The 21,416-nt window shown below is 51.2% G+C and overlaps 1 protein-coding gene across 1 annotated transcript in view; it reads right to left on the bottom strand.

Annotated features, from left to right (window-relative positions):
* Positions 1–21,416, bottom strand: part of Niban2 (niban apoptosis regulator 2) — a 61,693-nt gene that overhangs the window by 13,489 nt on the left and 26,788 nt on the right. Inside the window, exons 2-4 of the mRNA XM_004671640.2 lie at positions 8,140–8,270; positions 2,432–2,560; positions 561–666 (exon numbers count right to left, since the gene is read on the bottom strand). Coding sequence (XP_004671697.2) covers positions 561–666; positions 2,432–2,560; positions 8,140–8,270 — 366 coding nt within the window. The remainder of the gene's footprint in view (positions 1–560; positions 667–2,431; positions 2,561–8,139; positions 8,271–21,416) is intronic.

Genomic DNA, 21,416 nt, shown 5'->3' with positions numbered 1-21,416 from the left:
CAACAATTCTCTGTACCCCAGATCTGGCTGAGCCTGGGTTAGGCTCAGAACTAGCACTTCTCGGTGTCTGCACCACACCCTGAGACCTATCTTCTCAGCATCGGTATTCCACAGATGCTGAGGAAGCTGAGGGTCAGAGTGAGAGGAGGCACAGCAAGAGCAGAATCAGGCCTGGAATCCTAGAAGGCAGACTCCCGCCCAGCCTCCACTACCCAGGGGCTTTCGGCCCAAGTCCCAGGCCTGAGCTGGGGACTGTCAGCATGAGGCTTCGGGGAGCCTCACCTGCTCCTAGAGTCTCTCAGGGCTCCGGGAGCTCAGCCTAAGGCTTTGGCAGAGGCCCACACGAATCCATGCCTGGGGTAAAACCCACCTCTCAGGCTTTGGAGGCCTCACCTTTTGGGGGTTCAGGTTGTTCAAGGAATCTACAAGTAGCTCCAGACCCAGTTGACCACTCCACAAACACAGGGCCTGGAACAATGGGCTCAGGGCCACCCCTCCCCTGGCTAACTCCTGAGGCCCATCACAGAGCAATGTGGCTAAAGGGACTCCCAGTCCTTTACCTGGTAGGGAGTTGCCAACAAGCTCCAGGTACTGGTCTATGGAGGTGAGGATCTTGTAGCCTGCACTGTTGATGATGGCTCTGGGTGGTATCTGCCGCTCATAGGCCTGTGGAGGCAAGAGAGATTGGTCCTTAGTGTTAAGAGTATGGTCAGGCACAAATCATCTACCTCTGGCTCCATGACCCTACCCTGCTGCCTGTCCCAGATGAAGATAAGGAGGCACCGAGGCATAAGAAGTGACTGACTGAGGATAGAATTTAGCTTAATGGTAGAATGCCTGCCTGGTATGCTCCTGGGACTGGGTTCAGTCCCCAGAATAGGCGCTGATTATCATAATGACTAGAGACAGCGTTGTGCAGCACAAGAGACCTGGCTCTGGGTCCTGACCTCTACAGCTGGGTGAGGAGAGAGGACACCCTGTACTAAGTGCCACACAAGCACTTAGCACAGTGTCTTGGCACCTAAGGAGCTTGGCTGAGGTAGATGTTACCAGGACCACAACTAACACTTTTTGTTGTTGTTGTTGTTGAGGCAGGGGCTCTCTCTAACCCAGGCTGACCTCTAGCCCCAAATTCACAGCAATCCTCCTGTCTGAATACTCCGTAGTGCTGTGATTAAATGTATGTGCCACCACAGTGGGCCACACAGTCTCATTTAGAAGAGAATTAATACACTGCTTTTCCTACAGCAGGTGTGGCTGTAGGAAGGGGGCAGGAAGCAATTCTGACCTAATTGCTCATTATAGCAGGGATGCCATGCTGCCTTCTGCCAGTAGGGGTCACTATCCACTACAATTACTGCCCGCAGCGCAGATCCTCGGGCAAGGAACTGCAATGGTTTCCAAGCCTTTGAGATTACCCTAGAGCTTGTCTGGTGCGAATTCTTGCCTAGGTTCAGACCTGAAGCAAACTCTGGGTGTGGGTCTAGCAGCCTCTTTAACAGCTCTCCAGGTGAATCTGATGTCATTAGAGAGCCACCACCTTGGGGCACAAGGCAGCTGTTGGATATTTTCTACTACTCTAAAGGCCACACCCTCTTAAAACAGGTGGAGCAGGCCTGTCTTTGGAGAAATATTTGGTAGATGAAATCAGGTCTGGAGTTCAACCAAGTGGTGTTTCCTAAAGGGTCCAAAGCAAAGATAAGGCAAAGCCAGCCCCCATTCCTTCTGAACTACTCATGAGTAGAGTTCTGTCCCACAGCAGGGCAAAGAGGAATGAGTGTGGGAACTTAAAAGACCTCCACTCAGGGACCAGCCTAGGGCAGAGACTGGCCTACACACAGCTGCTCGGAGTGTGGAAGGGCAGGATGGAAGGGGTCTCAGTAGAGGCAGGAAGGAGGCTGGGGGAGCAGAAGGTGGGCCCTAGCCTGACGTGATGGGGAAACTTGGAGAGACTTGGGAGTGATCAGGGGGGATCAGGCAAGAACTCCTGATGGCATTATTTGCTTTGGTTTTTGGTTTTTCAAGGTAGGGTCTCCCTCTAACCCAGGCTGACCTGGAATTCACTATGTAGTCTCAGGGTGGCCTTGAAGTCTCATCAATCCTCCTACCTCCCAAGTGTTGGGATTAAAGGCGTGCGCCACCATGCCCAGCTGCTCCTGGTGGTTTTATGAGGGTTCTAGGATCTGCGCCCCAGATGGATAATGAAATGCGATGCAAAGAAGGAACCTTTAGGGCAAGCATGTTTGAGCACTGGGAACGACACGAAGGCCCTGGCCACACTGTAGTGGTACTAGGTGGCAGGCAAGAGTGCAGCGGGTATAAGCAGGGGTCTGGATCCTTGGATTTTGGAATGGGGCTAGCGAGAACTCATGTGGAGGAGGAGAGCTTGTCGGGGGACCCCAGAAGAACAGCTGGCAGACGCCTCACTCACCACTTTGTTCTCATATAGCACCAGCCCGTAGTTGTGGGGCACCAGGCTGAAGCGGTTCCTCCACTTCTTGTTGTCCTCCTGGTACTGGAAGAGGTTCCCCGAGAAGATGATGCGCTCATCCAGGGGTACCTGTGGACAGGAAGGGGTGGGGAGTGAGGCCCCTGCCCAGAAAGGGAGTAAGGGCTCCTAGAGGTGGCACAACAGGGTCTGTGTTCTCACTCCTGGCCAGTCACCCCTCACCCCATCTCTGGTCTTGATGAGACCGGGCTGCATCCCACCCACTAGGCAGACAGGAGACCTGAGACTCAGGGCATTGGGGGGCTTGCCTGGGGTCCAAGCAGAGCATGGGTAGAATCCAGCCCAGGCCCCAGTTCAGGGCACTGTGAGGCCCAGGGTCTCCCACTCTACCTGACCCAGGGCAGGCTGTCAGGCACAGCCACCCACCCGGGAACGACACTGAGGAGCAGGCTGCTTCTGCCGTCCACCCACCCCTGCCACCTTGGGGCACAGTGGTCCCTCTAGCTGGAAAGGCCATCCTCACAGCCCAGAACTTCAAAAGCCTCAACAATCTGGGTAAAGTCTGCCTAGCTCTGGGTCTCAGTTTCCCCTCAGTGCAATGAAAACTTGAACTTGTCTCGAGAGACTCCCCAGATCTGACAGCCAGTTTGTTGGCATCCCAGATCCTGGGTGGGGATAGAAGATAGTCTGGAGGTAGTGTTTGATGTTTGACCAGCATCCTAGCAGGTAGGTGACCTGCGTGGGCCGCAGACACACCCAGGCTTTCCTACAAAGCTCTCTGCCTGACTCAGGCAGTGTCTAGTGTCTCATCTGTGAAACCTGGACATGTGACAGCTGGCACCCAGGAGCTGGTGTGACCATGGCCATGTTAGGATTCACCAGAGTTCATGCGACAGGCTCCCAGCTGCAGGACTAAATTGGAGATGAGGGAGGAGAGTCCTCACACCAGGGGTAGAGGCCCAAGCCAAAGCTACAGCCATCAAGGAACATGTTTCCCGAGCAGACAAGCACCAGGAAGTTTCTGGGAGGGAAGTACGGAAACAGCAACGGACAGTGGAGGCCTGGCGAGTCTCGGGATCTTTGTTTCTCAGCAGCTTCTGTTTATTCTACAATACACGTGTGTGGTGGCGCATGCGCCTTTAATCCTAACACTTAGGAGGCTGAGGCAGGGTCGCTGTGAGTTCAAGGCCAGCCTGGGCTGCAGAGTGAGTTCCAGGTTAGCTTGGGCTGGAGCAAGAAGCCCATCTCAAGCAAAGAAACAAACTGCAGCACTAATAATGATAATGAAAACAGCACTTGTTTAGTGGTGGACACAGTCTGCTTAGCCTCCAACACTGTTCGCCGGTCAGTGAGGCTTGGAGAGAGGGGTCACTTGTCTGCTCTTGTGATGAGGGTGGGTACAGGGTCAGCCCTGATACGAAGTCAGATTTTGTCCAGATTGTTGGTTCCCTTTTCCTTCCAGCAGTCCTTCCCCCTTGAAACAGGATCTGGGGGTTGGTGGGGTGCCAAGCTTGGCTGCCTGGGCTGGGCACTGCTTCTGTGGGCCTGAAGTCTCACAAAGCAAGTACCTAGCAGAGCAGGGTCTTACCAAGGTGTTAGGAAAGCCCTGGCTACCCTTTCTAGAAAAGACACATCTGAGGGCTGGGGCTTGGAGGTCTAAATATAGATCTCTGCGAGTCAGCTTGGTGACTTGGGCAAAGCCCACGGAGGGTGGAGGGGCAGGGAACCCATTTTTTCCTGTAAATATTTTCCTCCAGATAGGAAGCTGTGGTCTCGGGTCCTATTGTTTGAGCACAATGGGATCTCCTGTCAAAAGTGTAGTTTTCCCTTGAGGAGCAGCAGGGGGAAGCTGGGAAGAGGGGAGCCAGGGAAGAATGCGGAGAAGCAAGAGTGACAGGCCAGGAAGGGGGAGTAAGGAAACAGGAGGGTGTGGGCACCATGTCTTCCGTTTACTGCACATGATAGGAGTGAGAGTTTAGCTCATTTGGTGAAGGCAGGAGGATCAGAAGTTCAGGGAGATCCTTGGCTACATGGTGAATGCCAGGCTAGCCTGGGATACATGAAACCCTCTCTCAAAAAAAAAAAAAAAGAAAAGAAAAAAATCAACAAAAGCATGACAGCTGAATCTTTTTGCAAACGGGCTAGAGTGAGACCCTACCTCAAAAAAGGGGGGGGGGAAGCTGGAGAGATGGCTTATCGGTTAAGGCGTCTGCCCGCAAAGCCAAAGGACCCAGGTTCGAATCCCCAGGACCCATGTAAGCCAGATGCACAAGGGGGCACATGCGTCTGAAGTTCGTTTGCAATGGCTGGAGGCCCTGGCACATCCATTCTCTCTCTTTCTCTGTGAAATAAGTAAATCAATTTTTTAAAACTCCTAAAAGGATCACTAGTCCAAACTGACCTGGAATTCACTTTGTAGTCTCAGGGTGGTCTCAAACTCAAGGTGATCCGCCCTACCTCGGCCTCCCGAGGGCTGGGATTAAAGGCGTGCACCACCATACCCGGTTTAGAATTACTTTCTTTCTGGAAAGGGAGGGTCTTGCTGTGTAACCCAAGCTGTCCCTGAACTCATCTTCCTGCCTCAGCATCCAGAACGCTGGTAATACATGCCTATGCCACCCACGCGTGGTTCATTCTAGTATTATTATCTCTATGATTGTTTCTACTAAAAACAGTCACTGATGACTAATACTATTATTTCTCTTTATTATTACCATGACTTCACATGGTGGTCAGTTTTATGCGTGGCAAAAAAGGACCAGAACTCCCAACTCCCAACTTTCAGGGTCTGGATCTGTTTCCTGCTGCGAACAGGCACCCCTGACAGTGTGAGAGGCAGGTCTTCCACAGAGAAAATGCTGGGCACAGCAGCTGTTCCTACTTCTCCTGGGCTTGTGGGATTTGAGCTATCTGTCCTTCCTCCTCCTTCCCTCCCTTCCTGCATGTGACCAGGTGCCATGGCACACACATAGAGATCAGAGGACACCTTTGGGTGTCCAATGGGCCACCTCATTTGAGGCAGGGTCTCTTGTGGCTCACTGTCCCATCCACCAGGCTAGATGGCCTGCAAGCTTTTGAGAAATTCTCCTGTCTCCACCTGCAATCTTACCATAAGCACAAGGGGATTATAGAAGTCTGCCATAACTTCTGGCTTTTATGGGGAGAAGGGGATTTTGGGATTTCAAACTTAGATTCTCACATCTGAATGGCAAACTTTCTTGTTGTTTTGGTTTTTTTTTTGTTGTTGTTGTTTATTTTTATTTATCGGAGAGAGAGAGGCAGATAGAGATAGAGAGAATGGGCACGCCAGAGCCTCCAGCTACTGCAAACAAATTCCAGATGCATGCAACACTGTGCATCTGGCTTACGTGGATCCTGAGGAATCAAACCTAGGTCCTTTGGCTTTCAGGCAAGTGCCTTACCTGCTAAGCCATTTCTCTAGCCCTTGTTTTGTTTTTTGAGGTAGGATTTCACTCTAGCCCAGGCTGACCTGGATGGAAGTCACTATATAGTCTCAGGGTAGCCTCGAACTCACAGAGATCCTCCCACCTCTGCCTCCTGACTGCTGGGGTTAAAGGTGTGCACACCACGCCCAGCTGTTTTTCTTTTTATGAGACAGGATCTAAGTATGTAAACCTTAGCCCCTACTCACTATGTGGCCCAACTGGCTCATGGTAATCCTCCTGTTTAGCCTCCCAAGTGCTAGGATTACAGGTTTTGTCACCATGCCCAACTTGCCTATGACATTTCATTGTGGACAGAGGAACAGTTCCAACTTGTTCACCCAGGTGGGTTCACATACCCTTTCCTAACACAGGTGCACACCTGCCAAACTGCCAGGCCAGGCCACATCCAGGCACCTCTGCTCCATGCTGTTATGGGGTCAGGAGGTTGCCATAACACCAGAAGAAACTCAGACACACAGTCCATCCCCTCTCCAGGGACAAGCAGAGCATTGGCAGGAAAGGCCTTTGGGCTAAGATCTGAACCAGCCACAAGTCACCCAGGGACCAATCAGCTCTGGGCTTTTGTAAATCCGGTTCCCTCTATCACAGTCCCTTCCAAAAACAAACTCTTCCTCAGCCCTCAGGGCCAGGCAGTCTTCTCACCCAGTCTTCCTACCTCCCAGTTTTATCGTGTAAACAGCTGTTTACTGTCTGTCACCCAGTACATCTGCTGAGAAGTCAGGGGCCACGTGATCCTAGCACCTGACCTTGTGGCCAACAGAGTCATCAGCAAAGATTTGCTTGCAGGAAGCCCTGAGGTTTAACTCCAGCTGAGGTTAACTCAGCAAGCCTCCAGCTCTGTAACTCAGCTCCTAAGCCAGTTTTTTAATTCCTGCCCCTGTGATATCATAGTCATTCCACTTGCATTGGGGAACCAACCGAAGCCACCAGTCTGGGGCCATCTCAGACACTCTCAGACATTTTCTGGACTCTGTTGTCATCTCACATACCCAACCGATCCAGACTCCCCATCTCTCCACAAGGCCATTCTGGCCTGTGACTGATAAAGAAGCTTCTCTCTGGAAGTCATTTCACAGTCAGACAAACTGAGGCTCCACAAGGTGACACCCCCTCGTCTATGGCTCCCCAGCAGGTGGGGATTCAAACCTCCAGTAAGCCCATCTGACTCCCCTTCACTGTCTCCCAGAGTCCTCTCAGCCCTAGGAAGGATGTGTCCATTCGTCAGATGTGAAGACTGAGTGCTGAAGGTTGAATCAACCATCCACGCCAGCAGGTAATGAAGAGCATCTGACTCCGGGTCCCCACCCTCTTTCTCTCCAGACCATGGGGTTCAAGAGGGCAGGCCCTGTGTCTGGCTGAAGGAGGTCTCTGTCCCTCTCCTGTGGCACCGACTTCAGCCTGACACTAGATGTCCAGGGCTGGAAGGAAGATGAGACTGGGCAGAGAGGTGTGGGGCAGGAGCAAGGGCAACACTGCAGCCTACCAACTACGTAAATCTGCTATGGACCCAGCTCACCTGCTGGGCACCCCACTTCTGGGAAGATCAGCTCAGCCAATCAGATCCCCCAGAGGGACACTGGCAGTCTTCTGACAGTGGCCACAAGCCAGGATTAATTAGGTACAAGGCTGTCACTGAGCCACTGCTGGTCCAGGCTACCCACCTCACCATCCTTCCCTTTGCCACCTGCCTGGCCATGCAAAAGTCCAAGGACGGAGGTCACTAAAGGGGACTGAAATCTGGGTGTGGTGGCGCACACCTTTAATTCTAGCACCTGAGAGGCTGAGGTAAGAGTATCTCTGCAAGTTTGAGGCCAGCTTGGAGCTACAGAGTAAATTCCAGGTCTGCCTGGGATAGAGTGAGACCCCACCTTGAAAAACTAAAAAAAAAAAGAGAGAGAGAGAGACACTGACCCCCAGGCTAGAGCTAGAGGGCTTCCTGGACAAACCTAACCTTACTGCTAATAACAGGAAAATGACAAGGTTGTCGATGACATCAGTGTCAGCCAACACTTGCCAAGCACCCTCCTTGCTCCAGGCACAATTGTGCGGGAATATGCTCACATCCTTCTTGGCCGGCGAGCTGGCCTGGAACCTGCGGCTGTCAAGACTGCAAAGCCCGGCTATGGCAATACAGGGGCTGCTTGGGCACGCTGGGGTACACCCTCAGTGAATGAAGAGCTTGTAGAGACCTTCCCAGCCACACTGGCCCAGAGACCCTCTCACCTTGCGCCAAAGCAGCTGTGCCTGAGGCAGCCCGGTGCCCTCAATCTCATGGCGCATGCTGTTGAAGAGTGCGACGCCATACTGGTCCTCGTAGAAATGCAGGAACTCCCTCAGAATCTTCTCTGTTTTCTCTGAAAGGGAAGCACAAATGGGCGTGTGAGGTCATCGCAGAACACTAGGGAAACAGGTCTACAAAGCCCCAGATTTCCATGTGTAGAATCGTTTGCACAAATGCCTCTCACCCCAGCTATATATTTATGTGTGTGTGTGTGTGTGTGTATATATATATCACTTTTGCAGTGTTGGAGATGTTTTGGCTCCTTGCATGCTAGGCGTATGTGACCCATCATATGTTGCCTGCACAAGCCAGCCACCTTGGGATGTGGCAAACCTCCTTCTAGACAGGAAGATGGCCAGAAGCCCAAAGAAGAAAACAAAAATCAGGCTGGGGGCGGGGGTGGCTGCAGAGCTGGCTTAGTGGTTAAGGTGCTTGCCAGTGAAGCCTAAGGACCCAGGTTTGATTCTCCAGGTCCCACGTAAGCCAGATGCACAAGGGGTGCACGCATCTGGAGTTTGTTTGCAGTGGCTAGAGGCCTTGGCATGCCTATTCTCTTTCTCTGCCTCAAATAAGTAAGTAAATAAATCTTAAAGAAGAAAACAAAAACCCAACAGGCCTGTGAGAGATGCTCAGCCTCACCAATGACCAACTCAGGGCCAACTGAGCAAGACTGATTTTTCTGTTATAATGGAGAGGCAGGTTCTCTGACAGTGGCCGGCAGCTGTGTGCATAAGGTTAACATGTGTGCCCTTTGGTTCTTTTTTTTTTTTAACATTTTATTTATTTATTTGCAAGAAGAGAGAGTGCGGGGGAAAGAAAAAGAATGGATGCACCAGGGGCTCTAGCCACTGCAAACAAACTCAAGATGCATGCACCACCTTGTGCATCTAGCTTTATGTAGGTACTGGGGAATTAACCCCGGGTCGTTAGGCACTGCGGACAAGTGCTTTAACCACTGAGTCATCTCTCCAGCCCCCTTTTAAAAATATTTTACTTATTTTCAAGGAGAGAGAGAACCATTTGCTTTTTAAATTTGTTAATTTACGAACAGAGAGAGAAACAGAGAATGAGCACAGCAGGCCTCCTGCCACCCCTGCAAGTGAGTTCCAGGTGCATGTGCCACTTTGTGCACATGGCTTTATGTAGGTACTGGAACTGAACCCCGGGCTAGGCTTTGTAAGCAAGCACCTTTCACTGCTGAGCCATCTCCCCAGCCCCATGTGTGCCTTTTGATACCTTTCTCATACCTGTAGGCATGTAGGCACTGGCTAGCCATGCAGTGGTGGAAATAACCAGCACAAACCAGTCAGCAACCAGGACATAACCCAGGATGGAAAAAAGCTGGAGCAATTCTATGTGAACGGAGGGAGTGACAGCCTCATACTCAGTACCCTCTCAAAGAGAGGATGATGTATAGGAACCCCTCGGGACTCAGAGGTAAAGGTGGGGACGGCCACAGGCCACTGTGAAGGGTAGAGCCTCCGCATGCAGGACAGAAGCAATGAATGAGCTTCATTTTCTGCCTCATTCACTTTTTATAGCTTTGAATGATTTTACAATCAGTATTCAAAGAAACATCCTGAGGTTAGTTCACCCACTGGCTGTTTGCCCCTCTCTTCTGCTAATGCAGTTTTAGAACAGAGAGGGTAAGTCTATGGGCTCCAAAGCAGGCCCAGCACACACCAGACTTGGTATTGCTGCTGCCTAGGTGCCCCTATTTATAGATGAGAACACTGAGGCCCCAAAGAGAGCTGACGAGAACTTCCTGGTCTAAGAAGTTCCAGCTAGAGCCCCGGCCTGCAGTTCGCGTAGCTCCCCTCCCTGGGCCTCACGTTCCCCTTCACACTAAGAGGGCTAGACTCAAGGGATGGACAGGTCCTGCCACCTCTGAGTATTGAATTCAAATTCCCACAGACTGGATCTTTTCTCTAGGGATCCTTCGTCCAAGGAGAGGGCAGTCTTTCATTTAATCTCTTCAGTGGTCTGGGGACACAGCCTGTGTCTTTTCCATTTTACAGAAGAAGAAACTAAGACCCAGAGAGGTCCAGTCGCTCACGTGGTCACAAAGCTAGTGGGTGGTAGAGTCAGGCTTTGGTTCTGGAGCCCAGCCAGGAGCGAGGACCCAGGCCTCATGTCACATTGCCATGCTCGGTCTCAGGCCTTTTGATGTGTGCTTGCACCCCTAACCCTGCCTCACTGACAGTAGAGAGGCATGCCCTCTGGGACTGGGGGAAGCTAAGCTCCCATATCCCCCCTCAGACCCAGCCTGTATCCCTTTCCTGACATGAAGTTGACATGTCTGTCCAAATTCCAATTTGGGAGTGGAAGGGGAGAACAAATGAGGAATGTGTTTCGACTGCCTGTTTTTTTTTAAACTCCAAACAACAGTACTCTCCAAGACCATGGGACTTGTGCCGAAGATGGTAAGGGAGGGGAAGGGCAGGAGAGGGGACGGGAAATGGGTTGGAGGTCATTGAGAAAGGATGGCAACAGGACCATCACCCTCAGTTAGTTATGTGTTAACTGATTCTAGCCTCAGAGTCAGGTGAAGCTTCCTGACAGCCAGGGGCGGCAGAGCCATCTTTGTCCACCATGAGGGATGAGGAGGCTCAGGAACCCAAAATCCTCAGCCTGGGTTTTGCCTTAACTCCCTGAAGCCAATGGGCATCCTACCAACATGGTGGCAGGATAGGTGAGTTGAATCTTCAGGCATGGCTCTGGGAAACCCACATTGGCCCTTAGCACTCACTCTCAGACAGGGCAGGATTCCTATAATGTTGAATCTGCAGGCCTGACCCCAGGCCAGGCCCAGGAGGAAGTTGCCATCCAGAGACAGGAATCAATCCCAGATCCACCCAGCCCTCTGTGGTTCTCAGCTGCCTGGCCAGTGCCCAGGCTGGGAGTTCTGAGCCCACAAGGGTGCTGGCCTGGTCCGAGGTCAGGACAGGGCGGGCAAGACTGTGCTGGGAGGAAGACTCAGGCATGCCCCAACACCCCATCGAAGGGTGTCGAAGGAAGGCCAGATCAGGCAGGGCTGTGGGCTGGAAGAAGCTTCTGGAAGCCCTAATGGATTAAGTTTCAGGACCTGTGACCAATGACAGAGCTGGAGGCAGAGGCCAGCAGAAGGCTGCAGCCCGAACCTCTGGGCCAAGCTGCTAACACTGATGGGTCCAAAAGCTTGGGCCAGATAGCAGCTGGGGGTGGAGGCGGTGAGGATGAAATTCATTCTAGATCCATCCACACTGGGGTTGTAGACAGGTTTCCCAGATAAGATGGGGGCCACTGTCCATGAGAGGAGGCAGGGAGTCTTGGGAAACAAGGAGCCACCAGGGACAAAGGGGGAGTGGAGAGACAAAGTGTAGAAACCTGAGGGGGGCACACCTCCATTAAGGAGTGGGAGAACAGATACAGGCCCACATAACCTAAAACGAATCACATTGATCATGACCCCCAACTGCAACTCCAAGCATGCCTTCTACCAGACCAGGAACTATTCGGATTTAGATCCAAATTTGGCTGACTCCCCTTTAATAAATTTATTTATCTCAGTGAGAAAAAGAGGGCCAGGGCCTCTTGCCACTACAAATGAACTCCAGATGCATGCACCACTTTGTGCATCCAGCTTTACATGGATATTGGGGAAAACTGATCTCAGGGCCACCAGGCTTTGTAAGCAAATGCTTTTAACCACTGAGCCATCTCTCCAGCTCTGCCTAAGCTGGGTTTTTTCTGCTGTTGTTTGCTTGTTTTTTGTTTTTCGAGGTAGGGTCTCATTCTAGCTCAGGATGACCTAGAAGTCACTATGTTGTCTCAGGGTGGTCTCGAACTCACGGCAATCCTCCTACCTCTGCCTCCTGAGTGCTGGTATTAAAGGCGTGCACCACCACGCCTGGCTTTAGCCTCTTTTTGAGTGTTGACATCACAGGCAAGAGCCACCATGACTGAGCTACTTTCTCCGGTTTTTTTTTTGTTTTGTTTTGTTTTTAATTTTTTTTATTTATTTGAGAGAGACAGACAGAGAGAGCGAAAGAGGCAGAGAGAGAGAGAGAGAGAGAGAGAGAGAGAGAATGGGCGTGCCAGGGCCTCCAGCCACTGCAAACGAACTCCAGACGTGTGCACCCCCTTGTGCATCTAGCTAACGTGAGTCCTGGGGAATCGAGCCTCGAACTAGGGTCCTTAGGCTTCACAGGCAAGTGCTTAACCGCTAAGCCATCTCTCCAGCCCTACTTTCTCCATTTTGCCACCTCCAGAAGCTAGCCCCCAAGAGAGTCAGAAGGATCCCACAACTCAGCACCCTGCCTGGGTATCTGTGGGTGGTCCGAGCTGCCCTAAGCCGCCCTCTCTCCTCCACAGCTGCCCACGCCAGCTATTTCAGTTTCCCCCCACAGCTTCTGGGGACACCTAAATGTGTGGATTTGAGGAAGGCACTGAATAAGGCTTCTGAGGCCAAGGTTAATCACCTTGAGGCTTGATCTGCACCAGAGAGGGTAAGAGACTCACTTCAGATCACACAGCACACTGAAGCAACTGGAGTTTGAGCCACAGCTAACTAACCTCTCATGGTTCCTGGCTCTGACCACTGCCCACAGGACCCCACAGAGTTTCCCTTCTTGTCAGAGGGCAATGAGGTGGCAGGCTATCTGCTGAGGATTTTGGACCCAGAACCTGGGAAGACTCAGATCAATCAATGCAATGGCTTCTGAATGGTAGAGATGCCAGGGTGAGGCAGTCCACAGGTGCGGGTGCAGGTGCGGGCCCGCCTTGCTCACCAGCCTTTCCCGCCCCAGTAGCACTGACTCAGCCCCAGGTGCCGCAGTGGAAGAAGCCATGGAGGAAGTGGGGATTGGCAGTGCCACCATCTAGCTTTCTAATGAGTGTGGCAAAGGGGCTGCTGAGATCTCAAGTCCCCCGTGTGGGACATGGACACCACAGAGCCAGATGACAGGACGTAGACAGCCGTGCCACATAGAACTCAGAACTCCACAAATGCAACTTTTTTTGTTGTGGTGGTTTTGTTTTGCGAGGTAGGGTTTCACTCTAGCTCAGGCTAACCCGGAATTCACTATGGAGTCTCAGGGTGGCCTTGAACTCATGGAAATGCTCCTACCTCTGCCTCCCGCGTGCTGGGATTAAAGCCATGTGCCACCATGCCGGGCTAACAAGCACAACTCTTAATTATAAATGTGCTCAGTTCGTAACTACTGTGGCAAGAGATGGGCTGAAATGTTTATTAGCAGGTACAACTTTTATAGCTTGAAACATAAATTAAGACTATTTTCCCCAGAAAACAAAGACAAAAGGGGTTGGGAAGATGCCTCAGTGGATAAAATGTAGCCACACAAGAATGAGAACCAGAGTTCAAATCCTGAGCAGAAGCCGGGCGTGGCGGCACATGCCTTTAATCCCAGCACTCAGGGGGCATAGGTAGGAAGATTGCCGTGAGATGGAGGCCAGCCTGGAACGACAGAGAAAGTCCAGACCAGCCTGAGTTTGAGTGAGATCCTACCTAGGGGGAAAAAAAATCCTGAGTAAACTGGGCGTGGTGGTGCACACCTTTAATCCCAGCACTCGGGAGGCAGAGGTAGGAGGATCGCCTTGAGTGCAAGGCCACACTGTGACTACATAGTGAATTCCAGGTCAGCCTGGGCTAGGGTGAAACCCTACCTCGAAAAAAACCAAAATATAAAAAATAAAAAAATCCTAAATAGTGTACCCACATAAAATGCTTGCCTTGGTGGCCAGCACCTGTAATCCCAGGGCTGGGAATGTAGAGACAGATGAATCTCTATGGCTGACTGGCTAGCTAGTCTTCTAGCCCAGTTGGTGAGCTCTATGTTCAATGGGCAACCCTTCTCAAAATATAAGGTGAGTAGGGCACGCTGCTATACATCTTTTAGTCCCAGCATTCAGATGGCTAAGGTAGGATTGCAATGGGTTCGAGGCTAGCCTGGGACTACAGAGTTCCAGGATCAGCCTGGGCTAGAGTGAGATCCTACCTCAAAAAATAAATAAATAAGGCCAGAGAGATGACGCTTGCCTGTGAAGCCTAAAGACCCTAGTTGGAGGCTCAATTCCCCAGGGCCCACGTTAGCCAGACGCACAAGGGGGCGCACACATCTGGAGTTCGTTTGCAGTGGCTGGAGGCCCTGGTGCACCCATTCTCTCTCCCTCTCTGCCTCTTTCTCTGTCTGTTGCTCTCAAATAAATAAATAAAATTAATAAATAAGCTGGGCATGGTGGCGCACGCCTTTAATCCCAGCACTCTGGAGGCAGAGGTAGGAGGATCACTGTGAGTTCGAGGCCAGCCTGAGACTACATAGTGAATTCCAGGTCAGCCTGGGCTACAGCAAAACCGTACCTTGAAAAACCAAATAAATAAATAAGGTGGACAGCAACTGAGAAAGACATCCACCACCAAACTCTGGCCTCCACATGCACACACGTTTGTACACCTGCACACATACACATGTGCCAACATACATCTATACATATGTAAAAAGCAGACAAACCAGGACATGGGGGGAGCAGGGGTGTGCAATGTGTATGTGGACCCGGGTTCCCACCTGACATGAGCTGGGCTCTTTCCACTGCACCCCTCTGCCAACAATATATCCCCTCAAATAGGAAGTAAGCTTACCCCATGCAGACTAACAAGTACTTTTTCTTTTCCCCTACATATATGTCTAGATTGTCCCAAGAGCCCATGGGGACACAGGTAAACACAAACCCCATTAAACAGACATATAGAGGCTCAGGATGCCACAGCTTAAAGGAAGGTCACATACTAGGCCCCCACATCTCATGCGTCACCTTGTGTGCACCTGGCTTTTTGTGGGTACTGAGGAACTGAACCTGGGTCCTTTGGCTTTGCCAGCAAGTGTCTTAACTGCTAAGCTAAACCATCTCTCCAGCCCATTGTTCTTTTATAGTATTTATATAATATTGATTTATTTGGGGGGGGCAGAGAGAGAATGGGTGCCACCTTGTGCATCCGGCTTTGTATGTGGTGGGATTAAAAGCTTGCACCTCCATATCTAGCTGTTACCTTCATTTTGACTTTTTATTGTTATTATTGTTATTTATTTAAGAGCAACAGACAGAGAGAGAAATGCAGATAGAGAGAAAATGGGTGTGCCAGGGCCTCCAGCCACTGCAAACGAACTCCAGACGTGTGCAGCACCTTATTCATCAGGCTTACATGTGTCCTGGGGAATCAAACTTGGGTCCTTTGGCTTTGCAGACAAGCTCCTGAACTGCTAAGCAATCTCTCCAGACCCTCCATTTTATAGCTAAAGCTCAGAAAGACTTATTTACTCAAAGACACACATCCTGGATGGGATTACAAGTGGGATTTGGAGCCGACATGGTGGAGCCTGCCTTTAGTACCAGCACTCGGGAGGCAGAAGTAGAAGGAGCCTCATGTGTTCGAGGCCACTCTGAGACTACATAGTAAATTCCAAGTCAGCCTGGACTAGAGTGGGACTGTACCTTGGGGGGGAAAAAAAGTGGGATTTTTGGAAGCACGTTGGGGGAGGAGATGAGATTGCTTGATTGACATGGAGTTTTGCTATGTAGCCAAGCTGGCCTAGAACGCAGAGTAATCTTCCTATTTCAGCCTCCCACGTACTAGGATTCCAGGTGTACATCACCATGTCCAGCTGGTAGGATTTTTGTTTTGTTTTGCTTTGCTTTGCTTTGTTTTGCTTGTGTGCTGCTGAGAAATCAAACCTAGGGCCTGCGCATGCCACGCAATCACTCTACCATTGACTATGTTCCTGGCCCAGCAGTAAGTGTTTTCTTTTTTCTTTCCTTCCTACTTCCTTTCCCCACCCCCTGACCCCCCACCCCACCCACCCCGAGGTGAGGTAGGGTTTCACTCTAGCCCAGGCTGACCTGGAATTCACTATGTAGTCTCAGGGTGGCCTTGAACTCATAGCAATCCACCTATCTCTCTGCCTCCTGAGCGCTGGAACTAAAGGCGTGAGCCACCACACCTGGCCCCTTTATATATATTATTTTATTTTATTTATTTATTTGAGAAAGAAAGAGGCATGTGGCAAGAAGAAAATGGGCGCACCAGGGCCTCTAGCTACTGCAAACAAATGTGCCGCCTTGTGCATCTGGCTGACGTGGGTACTGAGGCATCAAACCTGGATCCTTAGGCTTCACAGGCAAGTGTCTTAACCACTTAGCCATCTCTCCAACCCTTTGTTTCCGTTTTTGAGACAGGGTCTTACGTAGCCAAGAGTAGACTTTAACTCCTTGACTTTGTAATCCCCCAACCTCCACCTGAGTGCTGGCTGGGATTACAAACAAGGGCCCATGCTAGGGATCAAACCCAGGACTTTGTGCATGCTAGGCAAGCAGTGTGCCAACCAAGCCACAGCCTCAGCTTTTGAATCTTGCCTCCCCTGGGGCCTGCTCAAAGCCTCACACCCACAAAGCCCCCAACTCAGTGGCCGGTCACAATGAATCACAATGCCTTTACAAGGCCCTGGCATTACCATCTCTGGCTAAGCCTTTGCCTGGGCCCAAGGGGGAGCCAAGCAGGCATTACTGTCTCCATTTGACAAATGAGGAAACCCAACTTCACCCTCTCCCAAGGTCAGGCAGATGTGATTATCAGAGCAGGGACAGAAGTGTGGGTCTCCAAGGAGTCAGAGGTGGCATTTTACGTCCCCGCCCCGGTGGATCCCTGCTCGTGATCCTCTCAGGGCGGGCAGGCGTGGGTGAGTCTCAGATGACTTAAGATCTTAACAACAATCTCAGCAGTGCCGCGCCAGCCCAGGAGCCGACCGCAATGCTGGCCTCAGCACCTCCGCTGGGCAGCCCATTGGGCCGACCACAGCTATCTCAGCCTGGACAGAGTGACTAGGGGAAAGGATAGGGCACAGCTCATGAAAGGGGCTCCATTTCCACATGCGCATATAGCCTCGAAGCTAAAGGCCCAGCTCTGCCACCAACTAGAAGCAAAGCCTTGGCCAAGGCACTTGCCCTCTCTGAGCCTGCTTCCCTGTGCAAAATGGCACACGAGTGCCCACTTGACTGGGAGAGAAGGAAACCAAGGAGCCAGCCAGAGGGAAACACCTCACCCTGGCACAGAGGAATCATATGACCAGCACCAACAGCCGGAAGAATGCTGATCGCTGATTTTTCCAAGGCCACAGAGTTAAGGATCAAGCTACTTCCTGTGCAGATAGCAGGGGCTGAACAAGAGTGAGAAGGCCCCAGGGTGGTTGAAAGTCTCCTTGAGGAACTGGAGGAGAAGCTCTGGGCCAATTGTGCAGATGGGGAAACTGAGGCCTGGGGAGGAGAGGCTTGTTGAGCTGAGGATGGGGGGAGGAGTAAAGGGTCTTCTGGGAACATGCTCGAGGTATACAGCCTTGAGAACCTTGAGTGCCAGATTAAGCAGCTCCTGCTGACCACTCGGAGCTGCCCAGGCTGTCGTAAGTGTCCTATGTGATCACCGCTGGTCTTCCTCAGCACAAAGTAGGGACGGGTGGCACTGAATGGCACTGGGAAATATTTCACTGGAGCAGCCTGAGCCCCAGAAAACAGAAAGCCCCTCCCAGGTTAGTAAAAGCAAGAATGAGCCCAGGTCCGGAACTGTGGAGACTGAGCCTGAACCCCCCTCCACAAGCCAGCCGCATGTAGACCACGGGGCTTCAAGCCAGTCCCCACCCTGACTTGGCTCCAGCTGGAGCTGCTGTGCCTCAGTGATCCCTGGCTCAGCTGGTCGCCCCAGTGGGCTCCACAGACACGCCTCACCACCAGGCCCAGCTTGGTTTCAGGGTTTGGGGCTGTGAGATCTGAGGATTGAAACCCCAGCAGGTGACAGCAATGTAGGGCGGGGCGGCTCAGAACTGGCCTGCCTGGTTCTCAGAGCACCAGGGAGCAGTCCAAGTGAGGAGGGAGGGAGGCAGTCGGAACACTGACCCGCCCACTCCAGAGCCCAGGGAATGGCCCAGGCAGGGTGGAGAGGGGCTCCGTTTCCCGGTATGGTCAAATCACACAATCCCTGTCATCTGACTGAACAGCGAGGGAAGCCTGAGGTCCAAAGAGGTGGTTATACTGTCCCAGGGTCGTACAGCACATGTTTCTCCCGGATCACTCCGTTCTCACTACAAACACATACTAGTGCCCATCTGTTGAGGCACCCAGGTGCCCACGGTGGTGATATTATTTCACGCATTGCCACCACTTCACAGAGGAAGACGCCAGGGCTCTGAGAGGTTAAGGACGTCTCTGAGGACACACAGTTTACGAGCAACAAAGACCCAAGACAGTCTGCATCCAACAGCGAACCAAACCACCATCCTGAATGCCAGTCTCTGGGAACAGGGCCTCCACACGGCACCCAGTGGGTGGCCCCTGTCAGGAGGGCTGACGCACAGACTCCTGCTCAGGACCTGTAATCAGGTGGGAAGCTGGGAGCTAAGATAATGACAGGCTCTGTCCTCTAGCAGGAAAGGAATAGTAGTCAGTCCATGGAAAGAGCTGGGACCCTGACAGAGTGTGTGTGGGGGGGTATCAGTGAGATGGCTGAGGGCACCTCGGATACGCTTGCCCAGAAGGGAAATTACTAGAGAGCAGAAAAGCCAGCGGGCACCACTCTACAAGCTACACAGGGGGGCTCGGCACTTGCAGCGATGGCAGGTGCTTGGGACCCCGCTTCTGGGCTGCCAAAAATCAGGCTTGTGAGCTGGGCACCCCAGTAGGCCTGGGACAGTCACAAGGCCAGCACAGCCCAATTCAGTTTGCACCACCTGTCACTACCCACCCCCAACCAGGCCACTGTCCCTATGTCTGCCTGGGCCTCCAAATTTCCACTCCACTACCCCAACTCCCTTTGGTTTCATCCACATCTGGAGCAAGAGGGAAGTAGCCGGTTCCTTCCCCATGTTCAGACCTTCCTTTCGGGATAAAGGTTGGACTCTGGTAGACCCTCAGCACCCGGAGTATTCTAAGTGCGGCCACCCTCCCGATCCGTGGTACTTATTCCTGTGCAGGGCACGGTGGTATGTACTTATAATCCCAGCACTGGGGAGGTGGAGACAGGTGGATCCCTGAGGCTTGCTGTTCTAGCTACTTGGTGAGCTCCATTTAAAATAAAAAAACCGGAGTGCTGGAGAGATGGCTTAGCAGTTTAGGCACTTGCCTGCAAAGCCAAAGGACCCAGGTTCAATTCACCAGGACCGATGTAAGCCAGATTCACAAGGGGGTGCATGCGTCTGGAGTTCATTTGCAATAGCTGGAGGCCCTGGCGCACCCATTCTTTTCTCTCTTTCTCTGTCTCTTTTTTTTTCCCCCCTCTGTGTCTCTATCTCACAAATAAATAAAAAGAAAATTTTAAAACTGGAGGGGGGTTGGGTGTGTTGGTGCACACCTTTAATCCCAGCACTTGGGAGGCACAGGTAGGAGGATTGTCGTCAGTTCGAGGCCAGCCTGAAACTACATAGTGAATTCCAGGTTAGCCTGGGCTAGAACAAGAACCTACCCTGAAAAACCAAAATAAATAAATAAACTGGAGACAGGGGCTAGAGAGATGGCTTAGCGTTTAAGGTACTTGCAAGTTTGGAGAATTATGAAAGACCCTGCCCGAAACAAGATGGATGGACCAACACCAGAGGTTGCCCACACTCACACAGGGACATACGTGAATGCACCCGAAGAACGAAACAAAAGCCTGAGCCAGTTTTCACAGTCCTGATCCCCACCACTCATTTGCATTTAATTATAATAATAATTACAGCATGAACTAATGCATGTCACAGTCACTCCAGAGCCAGCACTGAGACAGTAACCGTAAAATACTAGCAACAGGGCTGGAGAGATAGCTTAGTGGTTAAGGCGCTTGCCTGCAAAGGCCAAAGAACCCCGGTTTGATTCCCCCAGTATCCACGGAAGCCAGATACACAAGGTGGCTCAAGTGTCTGGAGTTTGTTTTCAGTAGCTAGAGGACCTGGCATGCCCATTATCTATTTGCCTCTCTCTCTCTGTCTTAAATGAATAAATAAAATATTTAAAAGTTTTTTTCTTTTCACAATTTTTATTAACATTTTCCATGATTATAAAAAATATCCATGGTAATACCCTCCCCCCCACACACAATTTCCCCTTTATAAAATTTTTATTAAGAAAATGTTAGCACATACACACACACAAAAAAAACTGAAGCTAATATTTCCCAAACAACCCAAACACACACACAAAAAAGAAAATGATAGCAATAACTGTCACCATGATTTCATTTAACCCCAGTGGGGCTTATTGTTAAATCCATTCTATGGATGTGTGAACTGGGTGTAGTGGTGCACTCCTTTAATCCCAGCACTCAGGAGGCAGAGGTAGGAGGACCGCTATAAGTTCAATGCCACCCTGAGACTATAATTCCAGGTCAGCCTGGGCTAGAGTGAGACCCTACCTGGAAAAAAAAAAAATCTATGGATGAATGACTTGCTAACAGAGATGAGACCAAAACCAGGCCATGAAACTTGTCTGCTCTGGTCCCTGATCTCGCCCACTACCAGAACCGTGTCACAGGGAGAAAAAGCTGGGGAACATGTGGGACTTTCCTCCACTGTCTGACAGGTGGACTTCCGCCAACTACTGAGGTTTGGAGGCAGGGTACAGCGGTATTCTTTTTCGAGGTAGGGTCTCACTCTAGCCCAGGCTGACCTGGAATTCACTATGTAATCTCAGGGTGGCCTTGAACTCATAATAATCCTCCTACCTCTGCCTCCCAAGCACTGGGATTAAAGGCATATGCCACCATAGCCGGCCAACGCTTTTTATCTTATTTTATTTTTTATTTATTTATTTGAGAGCAACAGAGAGAGAGAGAGAAAGAGAGAGAGAGAGAGGTAGAGAGAGAGAGAATGGGCACTCCAGGGCTTCCAGCCACCGCAAACGAACTCCAAATGCATGCGCCCCCTTGTGCATCTGGCTAACGTGGGTCCTGGGAAATCAAGCCTCAAACCAGGGTCCTTAGGCTTCACAGGCAAGTGCTTAACCACTAAGCCATCTCTCCAGCCCTCTTTAAAAAAAAAAAAATATTTATTTATTTATTTGCATGTGTGTGTATGGGCATACCAGGGCCTCTTATCACTCCAAGTCAACACTAGACACATGCACCACTTTTGGCATCTGGTTTTATGTGGGCACTGGGGAACTGAACCTGGGCTGGCAGGCTTTGTAAACAAGGGCCTTTAACCACCAG

The sequence above is a fragment of the Jaculus jaculus genome, chromosome 1, assembly GCF_020740685.1.
Source record: "Jaculus jaculus isolate mJacJac1 chromosome 1, mJacJac1.mat.Y.cur, whole genome shotgun sequence".
Lineage (NCBI taxonomy): Eukaryota > Metazoa > Chordata > Mammalia > Rodentia > Dipodidae > Jaculus > Jaculus jaculus.
Note: the sequence above shows the minus strand (reverse complement) of the source record. Positions and strands in the feature narration are given on the sequence as shown.